The sequence below is a fragment of the Thamnophis elegans genome, chromosome 7 (assembly GCF_009769535.1).
Source record: "Thamnophis elegans isolate rThaEle1 chromosome 7, rThaEle1.pri, whole genome shotgun sequence".
In the NCBI taxonomy this organism is placed as follows: Eukaryota; Metazoa; Chordata; class Lepidosauria; order Squamata; family Colubridae; genus Thamnophis; species Thamnophis elegans.
The window spans coordinates 33,980,974-34,005,581 of NC_045547.1; the positions used below are offsets into that span (position 1 = coordinate 33,980,974).

Below are 24,608 nucleotides of genomic sequence, written 5' to 3' on the forward strand. Positions count from 1 at the left end.
AAATTTATTATGTTAATAAATAATTTAAAAACTCAGCAGTAAAAGTTTATTATGTCACTAAATAAGTTAAAAATTATGCACTAAAAATTTATTATTAAAAATTATTGTGTCAAATTAATTTAGATGTCAATATTATGACATATGGCACACAGATAGTCCATACGATCACGCCCTGCATATGTAGGAAGAATTGCAGCAAGACGTCTTGATAGTTGCACATATTTAGACTTGTTTGCTGCCTGACTGTTGGTAATTCCGCTCTGTATACGACTGATGGTTTGTTCTGTCACGTCTTGTTCACGACGGAAATGATGAACCAATGTGTAAATGGTTGGATGGTGGCATGCTACAGATGACTGGAATGCATTATGCCACCCCTCGATTGAGTTATTTGTTAGAGGCAAGCCATTAGCAACACGTCCTCGCATGTTCCACATGGTGATAGGAAACAACGGCTTAGCTTGTTGCTTGTGTCTCAAACGGCCAATGTAATTGTCTTCCCAGTAATCATAAACATTCTGAAGATTGTCTGGTTTACTATCATTCAGTTCGTCGAAAGCGGACCCAACATCTTCTGGGGGAACGAAACTCAGTGCAATTAGCATTTTTGAGTACAGTTTAATGTTCTTGTTGTCGCGATACAAATTAGATAAGCCTTCGTTTTGTATACGACGCCATAAGGACTGACCAAGGTGAAACAGACAACCAAGTATGGTAGCATGTGGAAATACAGTTGCCAGTGCATTCATAGTTCCTTGTTCAAAATCAATTAGAATGCTGTCAGGCGCGACAGAAGGTTGCAATTCGATCACTTTGCGGAAAACCCTCTCATAGTCAGCCTGTGTTTTTGTTCTCATGAGCACATATATTAATGGAATTGAGCGATTGTCAATTAAAGCATGTATCGTAAATACTTGTAGAAATATTTCGGGAGCTACCTTGAATGTTCCGTCCATAAACCAGTGTGGATATTGCTCCAACAATTGCAAATTTGCTGCAGTGCCGAACATAAACATTCTGTTTGAGTCTTGATCACCCGAATCCCAGAGAAGAAAATTTTCACAATGTGTTGTCACCTTCATAGTGTCCGGAAGAATAATGTCTTGAACAGAATGTGGCCTAGGATTGGTGACATCAGGCCTCTTCCGTTTACGCTGGCAAGTCCGTTGGCTTGCTGAATACGACGGCAAAAGATGGGCTACTTCCAGCGAGACTCCTGCTGTGCTGCTCACAATAATTTGATGAGGTTTTTCCACACCATTTTCAGCTCGTTCGCGTATAATCGCTTTTATTTTTTCACTTTCATTTTTTGCGGTATCTGGAGCATGCATGTGTTCAGTACTTGCTTGTAACGTCCCGTCTGTTCTCTTCTTAAGTCTGCCGGCACACTCTTTTTTAGTGCATCTCCACGAAGACGATCCATCTTGGTTTAACTTGTCGCGTCGATATCTATATCCTTCATACAGCAGTTGTTGTTTTCCTTTCTGTGACTTAATAATATCCAGGGCTTCAGTATAAGCAAAAGTAATATTCAGTTGGTGAGTGTTGACTGCATTATAATGGGCGTTTTAATATACTTATACGTGTTCTACCAGCACACGATTATGATTAAAGGCACAGCATGCGATTTTGTCAGCGCGCTACTGTCGCAAATCAATTAGCAATTATAACAGCGCGCATTTGTCCATCGCGTTTCTGTTGGCGTGGAAAAGACTTTTACACATTTGTCAGTGAACCCTATCTATCTATCTATCTATCTATCTATCTATCTATCTATCAATCATCTATCTATCTATCTATCTATCTATCTATCTATACAGCGGGGTATAAGATTACATTGTTTGATTTGAAAAGAATTTATTTGCAAATTATGGTGGAAAATAAGTATTTGGTCAATATCAAAAGTTCATCTCAATACTTTGTTATATATCCTTTGCTGGCAATGACAGAGGTCAAACGTTTTCTGTAAGTCTTCACAAAGTTGGCACACACTGTTTCTGGTATGTTGGTCCATTCCTCCATGCAGATCTCCTCTAGAGCAGTGATGTTTTGGGGCTGTCGCTGAGCAACAGTCTTTCAACTCCCTCCAAAGGTTTTCTATGGGGTTGAAATCTGGAGACTGGCTAGGCCACTCCAGGACCTTGAAATGTTTCTTACGAAGCCACTCCTTCGTTGCCCGGGCGGTGTGTTTGGGATCACTGTCATGCTGAAAGACCCAGCCACATTTCATCTTCAATGCCCTTGCTGATGGAAGGAGGTTTGCACTCAAAATCTTACAATACATGGCCTCATTCATTCTTTCCTGTACACAGAACAGTCGTCCTGGTCCCTTTGGAGAGAGACAGCCCCAAAGCATGATGTTGCCACTCCCGTGCTTCACAGTAGGTATGGTGTTCTTTGGATGCAACTCAGCATTCTCTCTCCTCCAAACACGACGAGTTGTGTTTCTACCAAACAGTTCTAACTTTGGTTTCATCTGACCATATGACATTCTCCCAATCCTCTTCTGGATCATCCAAATGTTCTCTAGCAAACTTCAGATGGGCCCGGATATGTACTGGCTTAAGCAGGGGGATACGTCTGGCACTGCAGGATCTGAGTCCCTGGCGGCGTAGTGTGTTACTGATGGTAGCCTTTGTTACGTTGGTCCCAGCTCTCTGCAGGTCATTCACTAGGTCCCCCCATGTGGTTCTGGGATTTTTGCTCACCGTTCTTGTGATCATTTTGACCCCACAGGGTGAGATCTTGCGTGGAGCCCCAGATCAAGGGAGATTATCAGTGGTCTTGTATGCCTTCCATTTTCTAATTATTGCTCCCACATTTGATTTCTTCACACCAAGCTGCTTGCCTATTGCAGATTCAGTCTTCCCAGTCTGGTGCCAGTCTACAATTTTGTTTCTGGTGTCCTTTGACAGCTCTTTGGTCTTCACCATAGTGGAGTTTGGAGTGTGACTGTTTGAGGTTGTGGACAGGTGTCTTTTATACTGCTAACAAGTTCAAACAGGTGCCGTTAATACAGGTAATGAGTGGAGGACAGAGGAGCCTCTTAAAGAAGAAGTTACAGGTCTGTGAGAGCCAGAAACCTTGTTTGTTTGTAGGTGACCAAATACTTATTTTCCACCATAATTTGCAAAAAAATTCTTTCCAAATCAGACAATGTGATTGTCTGGATTTGTTTTCTCATTGTCTCTCATAGTTGAAGTCTTCCTATGATGTCAATTACAGGCCTCTCTCATCTTTTTAAGTGGGAGAACTTGCACAATTAGTGGCTGACTAAATACTTTTTTGCCCCACTGTATACATACATATACATATACATATATACATACATATTGACAAGTCTCTCTCATTCTCTTTTTATCCTATGATAGCAGTTTTCACTTAATATACTAATCTATTGATATATAGATTATAATATGCCTTAATACTTAATACAAAATACTATTATTGAGTAGAGGAAGAGGGAAAAGGAGAGGGAAGACAGGGAGGGGGAAGAAGGCAGAAAAAAAGAAGGAAGCAATGGCTGTGGAAAGTTACAAGTGAGAGAAGAAAGTGGGAATTCTGGAAAATAACTAAATTAGGGATCCAATTCTTTTTAAAAATGACAAGCGTTACAAATCTAATGAAAATTGGCATGGGGAGGAAGCCAGCATCCCAGTTGTTTCTAGCAGCCGCTAGGCCTTTGAACCAAAGATCCCCTGAGGATATGCTCCAGAAAGAAAGATCTAATTCAACCAAGGAGCTTCATATGATATTACTGGTTATGCAAGAGACAATGGCTAAAAATCACGAAGAATTGAAAAAGGATATCAGAGAAATAAGAAATGATACTGGGTAACTAAAGGAAAGGATGCAGAAGATAGATGATAAATTTGAAAAGTTCCAGGAACAGATTAATAGAAACAAACAAAGAATAAATATAATAGAAGGAATGATGGAAAAGGAGGAGGAAAAAATGGAGGAGCTGAGTTCTAAATTGATTCAAGGCAAACAAAGAACTTGCGTTACGGTCCTCACATTAGAATCGGAGAAAGTGGTTCAATTTCTATGCTTTCAGGATGTAAAGGAAGAAAAAGGCAAGGATTTACTGGATATGATGGCAGACCTTATGGCAAAGGCTTTGGGAATAGGAAAGGATGAGATGGCAAGTGAGATCGATGAGACATATGGAATCCAGACAAACTACACAAAAAAGAACAATCTCCCGAGGGTAGTCCATATAAAGTTAGTTAAAAAAGCAATACCCGACGAGGTGCTGAATACAACAAGAGAAGATCCAATAGTATACAATCAATGACAACTAACAGTCCTAAAACAGGTACCAAGGAGAATCAGAGAACTAAGAAGGCCCTATCAATTTTTAACATCTTTCTGAACAAATACGAAATTAACTTCAGATGGTGGATGCCGGAGGGCATACTGGTAACTTGGAGAGATAGAAGATTCAGAATAGACACGGTGGAACAAGCGGAAGATTTCTAGAATAATCTTGTTGGGCAGGAGGATGAGGAAAATGAAGGAGAACAGTTGGGAGCAAGGATGCAAGGATTCAGGGCACAGATAAGAAAAGGAACTAGTGGAGATAAGAAAGGAGAAATAAGTTGTTTTAGAGAAAAAAGGGGAAGAACCAAAAGAAGTGAGAGATAAGGGCAACAAGAAGCACATGACCTAAATACACATAGAATCATGTTGGAAGAAATCAAGATTCTATTATTGAATATCTAACTCGCCCCAGAAAAGGAAAACAACCCTTAATAAACTAAAATGTTTGAATTACAATATAATTGCAATGCAAGAGGTCCACATAATGAAACGACAGATCCAGATCTTGGAATTTCCTAGACTGGGTAAACTTTACTCAGCATTAGCTGATCAAAAGAAAAGAGGAGTAGCCTTATATGTTAAAGACATGATCCAGACTAAACTAACTTATCATGATTAGGACGCGAGAATATTAATTGTATAAATAATGTTAAACCAAAAAAAGGTGTCACTGGTTGTAATATATGCTCTTAATGAAGGTTAGGAAAATTTTTATTATAGATTATATAGCATTATTCGAGAGATGGGAAATGAAAATGTTTATTTAATGGGTGGTTTCAATGCTATAGTTGACTAGAAATAGGACTATAAAAGTGGAAAGAAAAGGAGGTAGGAGAATTTTGCCCAGATCATTCTTCCAAATGGCCAAAAAATTAAATATTTATGATGTATGACGAGAAAGATGTCCAGAGGGAAAGCAATATACCTTCTACTCGAATAGACATGAATCCTGGTCAAGGATAGATATGGGCTGGATGTCGATGGAGCTAATTTCGGAAGTGAAGGAGATAGACATAAAACCCAATTTATGGCCTGACCACAATCCCATGAAGATTATATGGAAAAAACAAAAGGGCAGTTATCATTGGTTATTCAATAGAACTATCCTAAAGGATCAGGAATATATTGAAAGAGTTAATCAGGAATTGAGATTTTTCTTCAAAGAAACTGGCCAGGAGACACATCCATACAAAACCTATGGGATGCACCTAAGGCATTTATAAGAGGGGTCACGATATCGGCTACAGCTAGGAAGAAAAAAATTGAGAATCAAAAAATAAGAGAGTTGAAAGAAAGTTATAGAAATTTAGAGAGTGAACTTCAAAAGAAACCACAAAATAGAAGTATAAAAGGAAGTATGGAATTGATTAAACATAAATTGGCTATATTTGAAAAAGCAAAATTGGCACAGTCTATTAAAAAAGCAAAACAAAATTTCTTTGAGAATGCAAATAAACTGGGGCAGTGGCTATCCTATGGGCCAAGGAAGCAGAAACAAGGGAATTGGATCAATAAATTACAAGATGAAAAAGGCGAGATCTGCTATCAACTAGAGGAAAAGAAAAGGATTACCCAAGAGTTCTATGAACAATTATATAGAGAAAACCAAGACTATACAAAGGAAGGAATACTACAATATCTGGAAAAGTCAGATCTGCCAAAGATAGCAGAGGAAATAAAAGATATGCTCAATGAAGAAATTAAAACATCAGAGATAATTGAGGCCATACAAAGATAAAAGACTAATAAAGCTGCCGGGCCGGATGGACTGCCAGTAAAAATATATAAAGAATTCCAGGGCATGCTTGTTCCAATGCTGTTGGAAGTTTATAATGCTGTGTTGAAAGAGGCGAAGATACTGTTATCAAGGACAGAGGCTAACATTGTATTATTACCTAAGGTGGACACAGATCAGATGTTTATACAAAATTACAGACCAATCTCACTGCTAAATGCAGATTACAAGATTTTTGCTCTAATAATAGCAGAACGGTTGAAAAAATTCCTTATCCACAGAGATCAAAATCCCCCCCTCTCAGAATACAAATTAAAAACAATATGAAAATTATGCTGGACATTCTTGCATATTATGAAGTGCATAATGAAAAACAGGTTGCACTATTTTTTCTCAATGCCCAAAAGGCATTTGATAATGTGAACTGGGAATTTTTGCATTAACAATTGGAACACATGGAATTTGGGGATAAATTTATAAACACAATTAGAGCAATATATACAAATCAAAAAGCCAAAGTAATAATTAATGTTGAATTAACGCAAAGTATAGCAATTCAGAAATGTACAAGACAAGGTTGTCCTCTATCCCGGCTGCTGTTTATATTAATCTTAGAAGTTCTAGCAAGGAATGGATGTAAAGAGGAACAGATAAAGGGACTAGAAATAAAAAAGGATCAATTTAAGCTACAGGCTTTTGTGGACGATCTAGTTTTCGTATTAGAGGATCCTATAAAGTCTGGTATGAAACTCATTGAGGAATTGACCGAGTATGGGAAAGTAGTGGGTTTAAAGATAAATATGACAAAGACTAAAATGCTGGTTAAAAATTTGACATCCAAATTGAAAGAAGAGTTAACGAAGAAATTGGGTATCCAAACTGTCAAAAAAGTTAAATATCTAGGTATACATTTATCTGCAAGGTGTGTCCATCAAAGAATACAACTAAACTAATTTGATCAATAAAACTAAGAAAGACTTAGAAAAGTGGAAAAACCTACAATTGTCCCCGATGGGTAGGATCGCAGTCATAAAAATGAATGTATTACCGAAATTTCTTTTCTTATTTCAGAATATTCCCATTAAATTAGAAAAAGGTTTTTTTAAGGATTTGAATCAATTGGTTTCAAAATTTATTTGGCAGGGAAGAAAACCAAGAATAAAACTCAAAGCTAAGCAAGACACTAAGAAAAAAGGAAGATTTGGCGTACCAGATTGGGAACTTTATTATACTGCAGCCACTCTAATATGGTTAAAAGAATGGATAATGTTGAGAAATAAAAGATTACTCAAATTGGAAGGTCATGACCTCCAAGCAGGATGGCATGCCTTCCTTGGTATGAAAAAGGATCTGCACACAAATATTTCAATAGACACTACATCAGACAGTCCCTTGTTAATATGTAACAAAATTAAACACGACACCCATTTGGCTATCTACGATGGAAGCATACATACACCCAAATTTAATTAATATGCAAAATATAGTTACATATAAAGTTATTGACCAGACGGGGAGATTAAAACTAGATTAGAATTGGCATCACAAGGGGTACAAGTAGAATGGTGGTCCTATTTACAGATACAATCAAGGTTTCCACAGAATAGGAAGAAGGAAGGTATTGCCAAAGATTACACAATATTAGATAAACTTTTGATACAGACAGAAAATAGGTTGATCAAAGTGTTATATAGATTTTTGTTGGAACATAAGCTAGAGGAAGAACATGTCAAAGAAACTATGGTTGCCTGGCCGAAAAAATTCAATTATAATGTGGAATTGGCTAAGTGGGAAAAATTTTGGATACTTAATCAGAAACTTACAATGACTACGGCGTATAAAGAAAATCTTTATAAGTTGTTCTACAGATGGCATCTCCTAGGTATAATACCGGAAGGGTTTAAGAAAGATACACTTTATCTAATTATACATGTACTAACTGTGGCACGCATAACCTATGCACAATATTGGAAAAAAGGAAATACACCATCAGAGCTAGATATAATCAGAAAAGTGTTGGCCTGTGCAGAAGCAGATAGGCTCACTCTTGAACTTAAAAATAAAGGGGGAATCAGAATATTTTGAAGTCTGGAACAGATTTTATGATTGGTATAAGACAAGGTGACAAGACTGGAACAAACTGTATATATTGTGATTGGATAGAAGGATAAACAATGTATTAAGTAGACTAATAGTTAATGGTTAAGACTAGTTGCATATAACGTGAATGTACACAGTCACTTCGATTTCGTACTGCATTGTTTTAAATGTAAAAATTATATATATAAAACTGTATATTAAGTTTAAGGACAAGACTCTACGTATTTCATTTTAAGACTCAGATATTGTTTGATGGGTTTAAACAAGACAGCATGTTATTTTCATCTAAATCACTTTCATTTGGCTGAATTATATCAAGTCAGTTTTTACTTATTTGATTTTAAAAATGTGCCATAAAAGTAATTATATAAATAATTGAGATAGCGTTTACCTGTATTCACAGGGGATTGAAAAGTAGTTGATGAAGTGTCTCCTACATTTCTCTTGGTCTCTAGCATTTGTCTTACTGTGCCAGAATTTCTACAGAACAAAGATTTATGTTAGTTGTATCAAGTAGAGGAGGTATAGTAGGAAGCCCAAAAGAAAAACTATTGTAAAATTTAAATAATTTAATATTACTCATTTTTTTTCTAAATCATTCTATATCACTGAATTCTGCATACCTACTGTATATGCAATACAAAGCCTTAAAAATTTTTTTGAACAAACATAGTTCTCAGTTTAAAACAAGCAATCTCTGGCTTTCATATATTGTGTGATGCTAGCTGCCATTATTTCTCAACAACTAAGGCATACAGGAGTTGAAAACTACAAGCTGCCCACTTTTGCCCTAAGAATTTCCCATGCCTAGTTATGCTTTTCATCATTAGAATGGATTAACATATATTTGGGTAACAGGAAAAAAGGGCACATTTATAAACAAAATGTGAAATATAGTTGCCATCAAAATATTGTACTTTTCTGCAGGTTATCTTTCTAACTAAATTTCCAAAAAGTATAATAACTAGGGAGTTGCAGCTTACCGAAATGTCACACTATTGACACTGCCTGTATCACTCACTGCTTTTCCTGGGGAATGAGCTGTGTTTTGTAGAATCTACAAAGTGACACAAACCAATGTGAGATTTGCAACTTAAATTTTGTACTTCATAAATGATAGTTCTATTTTAGGCACACTTCTCTTTCAGAAAATCTCAAGTTTATATTATTAGATTTCATGATACAATATAAATATATTTTCTCCCTTGAAGTCTTTGATATACTAAATGAACTGACATATCTAAACTATCAAAACAAGCCTGCTGCTTGATAATGTATTAATGTAGCAATAGTAAACATCTATCAGGGACTATATCAAGGTAAGGTGTTTTAGCGTTCCCATTCTTATTTTAAAAGTTAAGATACTTAAGCATCTTTTTGGAACTGATTTTTCCCTTGCTCATAAACATGAAGATATGTTAGAATTATGAATGCTCTTTTTTCTTCAAATAAATTTGTAATACAATTAATTCTGAAATATACATTATATTGCCAAAAATATTTGCTCACAACTGCTTCTGATTATGTGGATGGGTGAGCAAATATTTTTGGCAATATAGCATACATAAAAACACCAAATTATCCTCTATGGTCCAATGCAGGTGTATCCAACCTTTTGGCTTGCCTGGGCTGCATTGAATGAAGAGGGATGATCTTGGGCAACATATAAAATATATAATATAGTCAATGTATAGATATGGGACTGGCCCACCCCACCCATTCTGGCAAAGGAGGCATGCTGCAGACCCCAACAATTAAGCAATTTCAACTGGCAAGCTCCAGGAAAGGGGCCTTCTCTGCCGTGGCTTTTGTCTTTTGGAATATCTCACCCCTGAGGTGAGATTGGCTCTCATCCTTCTGATCTTCTGTAAAGACCTGAAGACCTGGCTCTACCAGATGGCTTGGGGCCCCAACAGGGTAGCATCACATTGGAGATGATTGATGAATTAAGAGGCAATCCCACCTCTCCACGCACAGTACATCCTGCTCCCTTTCTTCTCATCTTTTAAGTATAATTTTATCTTTCTAATTCCATTCTTATTATTGTTTTATAAATATTTATCTTTTATGGTTTTTATTGCTTTTAATGCTGTAAACTGCTGAGAGTTGCTTTGAAATGATAGGTAGAAAATCAAACAAACAAATAAATAAATGTATAAATAAGGCCACATTACTAGCTACTCAGGGCTGCATGGGAACCGCAGGCCACAGGTTGGATATGCCTAGTTTAATTATTTAAAAACTAAAATTAAAATAACCTGTTTTAAATGTAATTTTGCAGCCATAGTTTAGTTTTAATCAATAATATGTTTAATGGGATGTTTAATCCTTTAATTTTCTTCTAGAAAACTCAGCAAGTAAGAATTATTATAGTGTACTCGTTAAATATTGTGGGTATTAACAAGTGATCACACTAATCTGTCAGTTACAGCTAAACATTCAATAAAAATGACACTATGGCATTCATCTTACTCCAACTGGGAAACTCCAAAAGGTTTTGTTATCTCATTTCAATTTAGAAATACAAGTCCACAAATTTATGTGTATTACCCAATAATTTCTCCAAGTTAACACATAAATTCATAATTATACAAAAGAATGGACCTGATTCCATTGTTGTATTTTAGCTTAAAACATACATGAATAAGGTACTGGTATACTAAAATTTGCATTATTACAAATAATAGTTGTGAGCTTAATAGTCAATCAACAATAGAATAAAAAGTTCTGTTCTTACTTCTGGTTTTTTCTTTGAGTCTTCTCTAGCTGCTCCAAAACGTTTTGTCAATCTTGCAATTTTAGCCTCAAAATGAGGGGGAAAAATGAAATATAGTCTCAATAAATTAATGATATAGTTCAGTTTTATAATGTTGGTTTCATCAAGAAAAAACAGTGGTTTTCTTTTTTAAAAAATGTGGTAGAAAAGGAGAACAGGCTGGACTACTTGGAATAAAAGTGATCATCTTTTTTCAGACGATGAAGCTATTTTCCTTTCATCGCTAGATGGTAACCTTCACAACCAGCCCATCATTAGCTCCACTAGTCTTACACTAGAAAAGTTAATGGTGGGAGGGGGGAAGCATATCTCTACTTCCTACAAATTGTGAGTAGAGGCTGTAACAGAATCAGTGCAGGTGTTCAAACTTCTGTCAACACAGAGTGAGCTGAATCCATTAGGAAAGGGGTAGGGAAGTGCTGATGCCACCAAATTAGAACTATCAGAACAAGTATGAGTCAGAAAAGTTTAAGCAATATTATCCATACAATATCTTTCAAATAAATAGTCTGTCAAATGACTCTGCATTTTAAGATTATCTCCAAAAATACCTTTTCCAGCCCAAATCCTGGCTGATTTTGCAAAACTTCTCTCCTTTCTTTTGACACTGTTTCCCCCCGTATATTGTATATTTATGTGCCAGGTTCTTTTCTGTCTAAATCGGGGGTGGGGTGGGGTGTCAAACTCAAGGCCTGGGGCCAGATCTGGCCCGTGGAGTGCTTAGATCTGGCCCGTGAAGTTGCACTGAAAACAGCAAAGGACCACCCCACAGTGCCTCTGGCAAAGAAAATGGAGCTCTGTTTTTGCTGCCAGAGAGTTGCAGGAGGCTGTCACAGCCGAAAACTGAGTTTGGGAGCCCATTTTTACTGACAAGAGTGCTCGGGCCACCACAGGTGCCTCCGACATGAGTGACGTTGAGCTAGCCATGCCTATCATGGACACCCCCACAACCCTGATGCAGCCCTCAGTGAAATTGAGTTTGACACCTGTGGTCTAAATAGTCAAGTGTTTCTTGTGATACATTGCTGTTTTTCACAATTAACTGTGGTTCCATTCAGTGCAAGGCATTTGGATGAGAGACCTGTACTTGTTGAACAGAAAAGGAGCCTGTTTTCTTCTCCAGCTATCCCCTTGTATTTCTTCTGAATAGCTAAGATTATCATTCAAATCAAATTTCATTGAAAGAAGGTTGACTGAAAAATGTCCTTGAACCTATTCAGCTACTCTAGTCTTATGTTAGCAAAGTAAATAGTGGATCTGATAATATTTTTTTCTTATGTCAGTAGCTAGCATAAAGTGAACAGTAGATTTAATTTTGAAACAAAGAACAAATGGGGATATTTGTCCGAGGAACATATTATTTAATTAACAAGTATCTTGCATTTTAATATTGGAGGAAAAATAACCCTATTAAGTATCAGACATATAAACATAGATACCTGTAATTCTGTAATGACGGTTTTGTGTCTCTTATTGCATTCAATTTTATCTATTCTGCTTTTCAAATCTTCTAGAGTTTTATCAAACAAAGCACATTCCATGGCACTAAATTTCTCTTCTAGAAAACGATGGATGACCTGTAAAAATATAAATGAAAAAGTAAGCTAGTTAAGATTAAATTTTGTTTTAAATGTTAGCATTAAAATGTGTTTCATTTTAACATCTAAGTAAAAATGAAATAAAATTAATTTAAAATGTTTATTTGCTTATTATATATAGTTATCTATGAAAAACAGATCTTAAATATATTTGCATTGATGACACATTCAGTGAATTCTATTTTCAATTCATAGCCTCACTTATTAGCACTTCTTAAGTGAAGATCAGCAAACGTTTACAATATTTGTTAGACTGGTTTTTTTCATGGTACTATACAAGCCTAGATAAAATTACTCTTAGTGGAAGTGTTTAGATTGCAAGATCTGCTTACTAAAGACTAGTTATTTAAAAATAGCTAAAGTGTAAATTACCACAGGCTGGTATTTTCCATTGGCTTTAATAAAATTGAAGCACATATCTAGATTAAAAAACATATCCCTGAAACCAAGGAAACAAATAATTGAAATTGAACAATTCAGATCTGTTTCAGAAAACCATTCAATTAATATCTTCCATAAATCTAAATGCTTTCCCTATTTTTGCTCTCTGAAGCTATGCAATTACAGACACTAAAAACGGTAACCAGCATGTACTTTTCTTTATCATACAATCTGTTAATTAATTTTACACATGTACTAAAAAGAAACTTCCTCCAACTTCCGGTTGGCGTCACGGCGATATCAGACACAGGGAACAGGGCTCTGCGTTTGTGGGCTCAGTTAAATTTAATGAAACTTGTTCAATAAACAGCTTTTGGTTCTAATATAGAATTCAAATAACTCAAATATTTATTGGATTCAAATATCAAATGTTTCAAGTTGTCATATGGTAGTCTCTAGCGATCAACCTTCTAAGTTTTATAATCAGCACAAAATGAGATTTTCACATGTGAGAGCATCTTTTTAATTCACCTCAAAGTCTTCTTTTAAATCAATTTCATTGATTCAAACTCAGCATTTAAAAACTTTCTTGATATAATCATCCTTTTCCAGTATATTTCAAAAAATTTACAAAGCTGGAAAAATGTAATTTTCTTCCTTTTTAAATAGGTTGAATTCACCCAGTGAATGCCAAACATGCAATTATGAAGATTTTTCAATCTTTAAAAAAGAATGTAAAAATTAACTTCCAAAGTAATGAAGATAAGCTTTGATTTAACTTTGAATCCTTAAAAGGCTGCATTAACAGCTCAGATGATGGAAGCTGTGATTCTCAGTTGACTACAAGTGATTATAATAACATCAGTTTCTGCCATTAATTTGTAACCCCACTCCCACCCCAAGCTGTTCAGAATGCCTGAGGGTAATTTTAAGATCTCTCTTTAATTCAGAGAAAATTCATGGCAGTCTGGATCTCATATTCAACTGTCTTTTGGCCACAATGTCTCCGGCTGTGAGTGGACATCAATTTGCCATTCCCCACCAGAAGTGCCTCCACATTTATGAATAATTCCATATTTTTTTAAAAAATGGCACCAAAGATGGATATAGTGAGCCCTTTGAGATATGCCACTCAAGAAGTGGACTTCATAATAAATACTGGACCGCTACTTTATTGAAATAGACTAAAGAAGCAAAAATTTTAACGCTTAAAAGTATTTTCCCTTTTCTATACCAAAGAGAGTCAAAGCGGGACAATCTTAAGTTTCATTCGATTCTGCTATCTTGTCTTCCTGGCCTTGAATGAAATTTTGCTAAAAGTCTTCAAGGTCAACTATACGATTCTCTATAGGAATATGTTAATTTAGGGCTCACAGAATTTGTTGGGTAAGTGTGGATTGTGGAGGTTTGTTGCTGAATTAGGTTTAGCTGGAGGTGGCAGCAGCTGTTTTCAGAATTGGTACAGCACAAAAACTTGAGAATAGCCTTCTGAAAGACCAGGAAAGTGGAGTTGCCTGGTGGCCTGCAAATAAATGGGATCTGGTCAGGACCATACATATGGCTGTAGGTCATGGCTGCTAACATAGCCACAGGGACAACATCAGATAAGAATTTATACTACCCCTCTAATCTAGAGTAGGGATGGGCAATTAATTTTAAATAATTAATTAGGAGTCCTGATGGCATAGAGGTTAGAAGGCAGTATTGCAGACTAACTCTGACCACAAACTGAAGTTTGATCCTGATGGGCTTGAGGTTGACACAACTTTTCATTGTTCTGAAATCGTTAAAATGAAGACCCAGGCTGCTGCGAGCAATATGTTGACATTGTAACTTGCTCAGACGGTGTTGTAAAGCATTATGGGGTGGTATATAAGTCTAAGTGCTATTGCTATTAATTTTCCCAAGAGCCATTGAAAAACTGGGAGTGTTGTGGATAGCTACTCCACCTCTGCCACAATCCCTCACATTACCGCAGGCTGGAAAGGGATCTCAGATCTCATGGGTAAAAGGAAAAATGGGTTTGTTATTCAGCCAATGTTAAAGAAATACGACTTAGGCAAGAACAATGGAACATAGTAGCATCTATAATTTTCTTCTTTATAAAGCATATACTCCTACCAAGCATTTATTTTCAAGATTAAGGATTTAAAACTTTCAATACAGCTGGAACAAAGAGAAAGTATTTTAAATTAAAAGGCAAAAAACACAGTGCCCAAATCAAGAATGTTATATTTACCTTTTCAAGTTTCTGATGAACATCTCCTTTGGTTGTAATTTTTACTTCAAATTCTGCTTCAAAATCTCCCAGATACCGCCGGCGTTTAGAATGAATACTATCCATATCTTCTGATTTAGAACGCTTTCTTCTTGATGCCTCACCTAAAATTTATTTTGATTTTTTATAGAGACTTCTTAGTTGCCCTTTTCAAGACCATGATTCTCTCAACAAAAAACAAAAACTCTCAAATCCTCAAGTAATTCAGCTTCATCAAATTTGAGAAAAAGCAATTTAAAAAAGGGTGTGATACACCCTTAAAAACCCAATGGGAAACAATATTTATTTTTCTTTGTTCATAATAAATAAAAAATATTCAATAATTCTCAACCATGGGTGTGCAATGTATTAGATTAATTTTTAAAATTTATGCTTACAAAAATTAAGATAGAAATATTGAAAATAGTTGTAATTATTCCATTGCATTGAGCAAACTGGTGGCAAGATGTGACCCCTTTGTTTCACTAGAAACAATGTGAATATGAATCAGGCATGATGTTGCTATGTTTCTTAAAATGATAATACCCAGTAAGAAAAACTGGTAACATCTTGTAGATGGAATAGGTCAGTGGCAGAAACCTAATTTGTAATTCCATTTGCTCTGAGCCATATAGCACCACCAGCTTTATGTAGGCAAGATGCACTAATGAAAGAATAGTGAAAAAAAAATTGAATAACCCATTCCTACTGGTGCATGCTGGCATTCCTCATTTATCAGCTGTAGGACTCAAATCCAGGAAGCCTCCCCTGCACTTACATAATATTTGCCCAACAACCTTAACATCAATTCCCAATAGAAAGCCAAATGGCTTGCTGAACTCCCAGATTTAGGAAGACATATAAATGACACCACAAAAGGTGCCAGGCTTTGAACTCTGATGTCAGCAATTGACAATCTTGAATAGGATTTGTATCTCACATGGCCTCTGTCAGGACTCTCTGAATACCTGGGGCATAGTATCCTCCCCTCAGTGTGACTGTAAGCTGAGGACATACTGGTTCAGAATCTGACTTTTTAAAAATAAACAATGCTGCACTTCAATGGTTAGATGGTCTAGACATTGGTAATTGAACAGATCTTTTTAACTTTTATATTTAATGTGTTTTACTAATCTAGATGAAATGTAATATATGTTGGTAGTCCATGTATGATATGGTATACGCTAAATAATATTTCTTGCCAATCTTGCATCATATATGCACATACAGTATTATGGTATAAGATTTAGCATGGTCTACGGATTCAGCAGTGATAAGGCAGCTAAATAATTTGAGAACTAAAGTGAACTTGAAAATGTTTGCTTTCCTACTAATTTTAATATTTGACACAACGAATGGGACTTCAGTCCTATGAAAAACGTTTAACACATTGATGTGTTTTTCTGCATTTTAAGCATATTGTATGCAACCATGAAATTTCACATAGTAGATAATTCAAGTGACAGAATGGCTATCAGTAGAAAAAATCAAAAATAGGACTACCCAAAAATAAGGTGGTGATTTTAACATAGAACCCTAAAGCATCCAGAGCATATAGAATCACAAAACATGATTTGAAGGTAGCAGAGGGGAAGAAAATGAGGAAGAAACAAACAGCATTTAGTCATTGTTTATAATAAGAGTATGCAGACACATATAAACCATTTTGAAGTATAGCCAACATACAAAAATAGTGCAACGTAATTCCTGCAAGCGGTATGAATTTCTTATTTTTGCTATACATACATTTTTCTGGAGGTTTCTCCTCCTCCTTGTTGGGCTCCCTTTCTTCTATGTGATTCAGTTCTTTTTTTTCCTCACTGTCTTCTGTGAGAAAAACCAATCATTTTTTAATCTTTACAGACAAAATCATTGTACCACAACTATTATTTATTTATAAATATATATATAATAAATTGAAGCTCAGAAAAATCTTAAGATAAAATACCTTAACGAACATTTAAAATTACAGTATCTTCTAATGCTGGATAGCTATACAATTATTGGAAGGCAAGCCAATACTGCCTTCTGGCCCTTTTCCAACTCTGTGCCATTAAAACTTGTACAATCCAAATTTCTTTTTTAAAAAAATTATTATTAAGTTTTTTTAACATTAAAAAACAACACAAATTTCCATTCATTACAGTGAGTCCATATCAGTATTGTAGATATCATTTGTATTTACATAAGTTCTATTTCTGTATTCTCTTAATATATTCTATATCATATAATCACTTAAAATATATTTACAAATTTATACAGGTTTATCATATTTGTCATAAATAATACTTAGTTTTTATACAGTATCTCACATCTATCGTCCAACCATTTATACTATCTGCTTCACACTTTATAGTACTCAGATTCTTCTCTAACCTTCAGTTTCATGGTCAACTTATCAATCTCTGCACACTCAAGTATCTTTCTTACAATCATTGCATCTGGAGGGATATTGTTCCCCTTCCAATTTTGAGCAAATACTATTCTTGTTGCAGTTAATATATGTAGTGTTAAATATTGAGAAAAAGGGTATAGTTCTGCAAGTTAAAATTGCCAACAATAGATGATTTTGCCAAGAGGAAAATGTCAAAATCAAATAACTTTATAATTATTAAATCAAAAGACTGGAACACTATCCTGCAGCTAAAAGGCTACAGTTGAGGGGAAACTCAACTGAAATAGCAGTAAAGAATTCCAATTGGACCCAGCCAGAAGCTTCCATTGGAGGGCAACAAATCATCGAGCAAGGAACAAGACAGAACCTTAGCTAAAGTTAAGAGCCATCAGACCAACTTAACAACCAGTCCTATACAATACCACCTTTGCAAGGTGCAGATACAAAAGCAATGTGCAGTGGAAGACTAGTTTGCTCTCCAACATCAATTAGATAGTGTGAACAAAGCTACCTGAAAGACCCAACGTACAAGAAACACAGGAAGATTGATATTTTCCCCACACTGAATGGTTAAGCAAGTATCCTGTTCAAATTACTTTTCACCACCAAGTTTTCACCCTGCTCTAGAAAAGGAGCCCATCAGCTGGAGATCAATAAATATAAATTTGTCCATTCCAAATCTCTGGCAGAACTTGGTAGCAGAGGACCAAACCCAATCACCCTCAGACAAAGTGGCTCAACCACATACTAAAATGCTGAAGAAATCTCAAAATCTAAAGTACTAGGATATTTGCTTTCTTATTTTAGGTTCATGTACACCACAATCATCTACAGAATTCAGCCATTTAGAACTACTGTATGGGAGATAGCGTTGGTATGTGTTAGATATAGTAAAGAAGGATTGGACTAAAAAAAACAGAGGGTCCAAAAAAGCAGAGGGCTACATTACTAAAGCTAAGACAAATAACACAACAACAATTCGGCTGCCCCCAAGTCATGTACCCCTGCAATTTTGGAAGCCGCGCCAGTCTTGCCTTTCTCCTGGGCCCCTCAGGCGAAAGGCAATCACAGAAGCCATGGTCCTGCCTGGCACCCAATTGGGGCTATTTGTCCCATACAGCCAAAGGCCCATGTCAAACACTTTCTGGGTGAATGGGAAGAACAAAGGGCCAGGGGCCCATTAGCCATGAAGAATGGGTGGGGGAGGGCCAGCAGAGATGGAAAGCTGGCTGTTAATGTGCTGAAACGGGTGGTTGGGGGTGAAGGAGGTGCAGCTAAAGGTCCGTGCCTAAATGTCCCATTCCAAGGAGGAGCAATGCTTTCATTTCTATTAATGCAAACTTCATACAAAATGATATTCAAAGCTGTTGACAGAATGGGGCCATAAACCACAAAGCACACTTGTATTTAAAATGAGGGTTGAAAAGGTATTTACAGGTAGTGCTTGACTTACAAACATTCATTTAGTGACTGTTCCAAGTTACAATTGTAGCACAAAAAAGGCATTATGCATCACATCTGTAGAAACAGGGATCTATCACACTCCACTTAGAGAATAGGTTGAATAAGATTTCCTACATTGAAGTTTATTCCAAAGAAATAACTAGCACAAGCATTAAACGATGCCAATATTGTAATATCAAATATAAGAACCAACTCATTGCAAGAAACAAACCAACTAACGTACAGCACAACTGCAGCTTTAACTGAATAGCTGTAATGTAAACTCAACAAAGACAGAGTCATCTTCTGATCTTAGAATAGATCCCACAGTTCCACTACTCATGAAGCATGAATATGCCTACAAACTGTAAACATCCCAACAGATATGCCTCTCTGGCTAGTTTGTTGATGCTTTGCCTTAGTTTTTTGTCTGGAAAAAGCTGAATAGCAATAACAATAAGACTTATAAGACTTCACAGTGCTTTCCAGCCCCCTCTAAGCGGTTTATAGAGTTAGCATATTGCCCCCAACAATTTTGGCTCCTCATTTTACCCACCTCGGAAGGATGGAAGGCTGAGTCAACCTTGAGCCTGTGAGATTCAAACTGCCAAATTGCAGGCAGCCGGTTGTCAACAGAAGTAGACAGCAATACTGCACTCTGATCACTGCGCCACCATGGCTCTAACATGTAACATTCATGAAGAAATAGTAGTCCAGGCTACCAGTAATATTTCATGTGCTCATTTCAACACATTGTTCTTCCTTCAACAATACTTCTATCTCCTTTAAAGACCATTAATTTGGACATTATGACTATTCTTATTTCATTAATACTAGAAGTATTGGTAACCATTACTTTATCTCCCTGAGTGGAAAGTACATTAGAGTTCACTAAAATAAGGGATGTTATCGCTTGGCCAGCTCCATCTGCTCAGTTATTTCAATTAAGACATCCAGAAGGGAACACTGAGATCCATGGCACTCCCTGTAGGAAGCATCCTTGTAATTCTTTCAAAGACAATAGCCGTTGGGTTGCTAAGATACAATTCCAAATAGAGTGATTTGTTGACTTACGAAGCATGTCTGAGAATGAGTCAGCATTAAGCTCTTAAAGGGAGGCAAGGTTTGCATGATGTTTTCATCCAACAACTGGCCCACTCCCCATCTAAACTTAATGAGGAAGGACTCAGGCTGTACATCTCAAGACTCTCTTTTCAATATCCCAAACAAATTTTGAAATATCTTCCTCATTATTGTAGAAATTTAGGGCTAGGAACCCTCTTTCTATTGTAGTTCTTTCGGGATAGTTGTCACTTTCTTTCCCAAATCTTTTTCTTGTATTCATTGAATCTCTTTTTGCTCTGGAACATGTCAAGGTGGAGGATGGAAAAGAGTGATTTTCTGCACTCTTTCTTTTTGTCTGGAGCAGCCTATTTAAACTTGTATGTGACTTTGATCTGAAAATTTTCCTATTAAGAGGTATATTTGCTGGAGCTCTCACATTTGGGCATAATTTTAGTTTACTGCTGCCATTCTGGAAACAGAAGAAAAGGTGATCCATACTGTTTCTGGCCTAGAAAGGTTGGTTGCTATTGTACCCTCTTTGGTGGATATGGTTGCCCATTGTTTGTGCTATCTGATTGGCTGGTTGTTGGACAGTTACTGTTGTTGGTACTATGCCTTGTCTGATGTAGGAAGAACTGTTCTAAGTGGTCCTCAGTCCTAATATATTACATATAGACTTTGTCATGCCCCCACCGGGGGTGATGAGCTGGAACTAGAGATCAAGGGAGCAGCTTCATTGGCTTCAGAGGAAAATGGGGAGGAGCAAGGCCAAGCCTCTCAGGATTAGGACAGCTTGTAGGCAGGGCAAGAGAGGCTAAGCAGTGAACATGTGAGACAAGAGCTCAGGTGATGAGCAAAGACCACCCTCTCCTGATTCCTGAGCACGGAGAGTGGAGAGAAGGCAAGAACAGTGCATACCGAGCCAACTACTCAGGAGGAGTGCACCCCGCCCCTCTTCACAAGGCACACCTGGGAACTGAGACTTAAGGAGACGCTATGGGGATGGGCATTTGTCGGGAACAAATGCTGAATTCCTGGAATGTTTAGTTTTCCTAGAGTCCTTGCATTCTTTTTGGATTTCTGGATTACTTGCCATGCTCCCTTGCTTCCAGGACTCTTCAACTTGCCCTGCTGGATTTCTTGCTGTGCAGCCGTGGTATTCACAGTGTCGGGCTGGACTATTTGCAGCCAGAGGCTACTTGAGGTGTGTGTGTGATCATTTTGCTCTGGGACTTGCCAGAAAAGTAGGAGCATTTGGAGAAATTTGGAGCAATAAAAGGGCGATTTGAACTGCCAGCTGCCAGTCTCTGTGCCGTGCCCCAGGTCACCACAAATTTGTTGCTGGATTTCCTCATTCTGTTACTTTGTGCAGTCATACATGGAGCCTGTCACTTTTATGCTTGGGCTGATACTTGTTGAAAGCACATCAGGCTGTTTCATCCTCTGACTAGCTGTGTTCTTTGGTCTCTTATTTATTTGGCAATTAAATCACACAGTTGCTGAGTCCCTTTTGCTTGCTGCTTAATTCTTTACTTTCATCTATTCAATGGAAAAGACATTGCTCCTGCATACTATTTAGAAGAGGTGGAATTAACCCATTCCTAGTCTCCAATTTCAATGTTGCAACATTTGAGTGTTTTGATTTAATTTGAGCATTCCTGGCAAATTAAGTACACTATAGTTTAACAGTCTTCTTACCTAAGCTGACAGATATATGCTGAAGAGTATGGCCTTGGGAGACTAAAATTCTCAAGTTAAGACCAACTTAACAAGAACAAGTGTTTTTCATAATCATCATGGCAATTGTAGGGCCAAATGATATACCAATTTATTTGCACACTACGAAAATCAGAAACCTTCATCTACAGCTTCTCAACCAAAACGTAAAGGTAAATGATTTGGGAAAGAGTATCTTCTAAAATAATATCCTATGTAGAGAATAATCTCCCTAGGGCTGTTTTAATTGCTTTGGTTTTTTAAACTTTATTTTTTAATTTACACTATGTATTGTTGTTTATTCCAATACTTGAGGGAGATGAATACAATTATAATCAATTATATACAATTATAATTTAAAATAACAATTAAAATCTTTTAGCAAAATGTATTCATTTTATCAGTTTTTTAAATACTCTAAGAGCAGTGGTTCTCAACCTGTGGGTCGGGACCCCTTTGGGGGCCAAACAACCCTTTCACAGGGATCGCCTAAGACCATCGGAAAATACATATTTTTGAAAAAAACATAAAAGTATTTTTATGGTTGGGGGTTACCCCAACATGTGGAACAGTATTAAAGGGTCGCGGCATTAGGAAGGTTGAGACCCACTGCTCTAAGAGTGTAAGCTAAATGCATCTCCTCAGAGAGCGGACTCCATAACTGGTTTTTAAGACAGTCTTTTAAAAAATAGTTTGCTTGGCTTATCATTATATTTTTATTACAAGTAGTCCTTCACTTACGATGGGTCATTTACAAACCATTCAGTTAGGACAATCTGAAAAAAAGTTACTTATGACCTACCCTCAAAGTTACGACTGCCACATTAGACCCACCTCATAATTTCAGGTACTTGGCAATCAGCTCACATTCATGCCGGGCTGCAGCATCACAGTAAAGTGATTATACTTTGCAATTTTTTTGCTATTCTCTGGAAAAAACATGTTATTAGATAATCCAGATTCAGATTTCTAACCATGCTATTCACTTAAAAACTATAATTCTTATAGCAACCATTATAAAAACAACCTTAAAATTGAGTCTGGTTACATAATAACTCAACAGGGCCAGAAATTTAGGTTCAATTAAGGTTGTAAATCAAGGACTACCTGTATAAACTGCTCTCAGAATATTTACACTGAATTGACCAATAAACAAGTCATAATTAACAAGAATCCATATATGCAAGGTAATATTGCAGCAAATGTATAATCTTAATGGAATCATATTTGGCATGGTTCCTATATATCAAGATGGCAGTGTAATCAGAAGTCCTGATTACAGTACTTACTTCAGGTATCTTACCTATAGTTTTACCTAGAAAATGGATAGATCGCCATAATAACTGATGGTATGATAAAATCAAGATAAGCTATTTTATATTACTAGTTAGTATATTACCAATCTCTCAAACAAGTTCAGCTAGTATCTATATGGACACAATATAAAGTATTATATTATTATTTTGAAGTTCAGTTAAAAGTATTAAGCACTCATGTTAAGGAAATATAAATATTTTAAAAAATCAAATTGGATGCCAAAATAAATATCAAGAAGAGCATGTCTAAACAGGAGAGAGAATATTAGATCATTATTTGTAGATTTATTTCACCTTTAGTAGCTCAAGGTGGTATAGATAATACTGTGTACAACAGCAGCTCTTTGATATAGATTGGGCTCTGAGTGATAGGCACAAGGTCACTCATGAAGCTCTGTGGCTAAGGGGGGGGGGGGAATCAGAATCTGGATTTCCCCGCTTCAAGTCCAACACTTTAACCACTACACTATACTTCCCCAATCTTTAAAAGCCATCTTTTATAGATACAACTTTCAGATGGGTTTATCAGGATATAATTCTCATGTTTGAAGAAAACACAGATGGCATTACATTATAATTAATGAAGCTAAGCAAAATAGGCAAAATTGCTTAGCAGTTCCATTTCTTATTAGTGTGTGCATAATTCTAACCGAATAGAACTTATTTGTTTAGGCAGATACACCTATATACGATCTTCATTGTCATCCTCAGTGCAATTGTCTGCTGTATGCAAGATCCAATATGAGTTGGTCACCAGGACCAGAGGTTTAGCCTTTCAAGCTTTCAGACTTGTGCTGGAGCCCATCCTCAGGGAACTACTTTTTCTCCAGAATATGTGCACTTTGTATAGTATTTATGTGGTGCCTGGTTGTGTGTGGCTTTTAGTTGTTAATTGGGGTGTTGATGGTTGGTTGGTTGTTTCCTTTTGCTGCTGTGCCCTTGGCTCCTAAGTAATGAATAAGCGGGTGGTAAATCTGTACTCCTGTTGACTGACAAGGGATCTATTTTTCAGGCTTCAGTAATTTCCCTGGGTATTTTTGTCCTGCTCAGCCAACAATTTTAGTAGCTATGAAATTGAATGCATGTCCTTGTTTTTTGCAATGTGAGGTTACCAATGATTTCAGGTCCTTTTGTCTCTGGCAGTTATGTCTATAATTTTAAAAAGAAGCTTGATGATTCAGGAACAGATTTGGATGACTTTGTAATACAAATAAGTATGCTGCAATAAGAAGTTACTGACAAAACAAAATGCTATGTTTTCAATTCTCATTCATGTAAAGTTGAAAACGCTCACTTCACTGATATGGTTTAGTGACTCCAGCCAAGATCCATGCAACAAAACAAATGCTATACAGAAACTGCTAATGTTGCACAAGTTGTCAGTTGCGAGATTCTGTTCCTGAAGTTACTTCATGGGTGCAATTGGGATTGTTGCTATGGGTTTTCCTGAAGTTAGTTCACAGGAGCAAGTAGGATTGTTGCTATGGTACCAGCTTCCCTGCT

The 24,608-nt window shown here is 36.5% G+C and overlaps 1 protein-coding gene across 5 annotated transcripts in view; it reads right to left on the reverse strand.

The window, feature by feature from the left end:
* Positions 1–24,608, reverse strand: part of ATF7IP (activating transcription factor 7 interacting protein) — a 99,696-nt gene that overhangs the window by 35,368 nt on the left and 39,720 nt on the right. For 4 of the 5 annotated variants that reach the window (XM_032222115.1, XM_032222114.1, XM_032222116.1 and 1 more), the window contains exons 3-8: positions 16,917–16,997; positions 15,153–15,295; positions 12,374–12,511; positions 10,896–10,961; positions 9,142–9,215; positions 8,550–8,638 (exon numbers count right to left, since the gene is read on the reverse strand). In XM_032222115.1, coding sequence (XP_032078006.1) covers positions 8,550–8,638; positions 9,142–9,215; positions 10,896–10,961; positions 12,374–12,511; positions 15,153–15,295; positions 16,917–16,997 — 591 coding nt within the window. Of the gene's footprint in view, positions 1–56; positions 1,508–8,549; positions 8,639–9,141; positions 9,216–10,895; positions 10,962–12,373; positions 12,512–15,152; positions 15,296–16,916; positions 16,998–24,608 lie in introns of those variants that run through there. The other variant, XM_032222118.1, reaches the window with a different exon arrangement.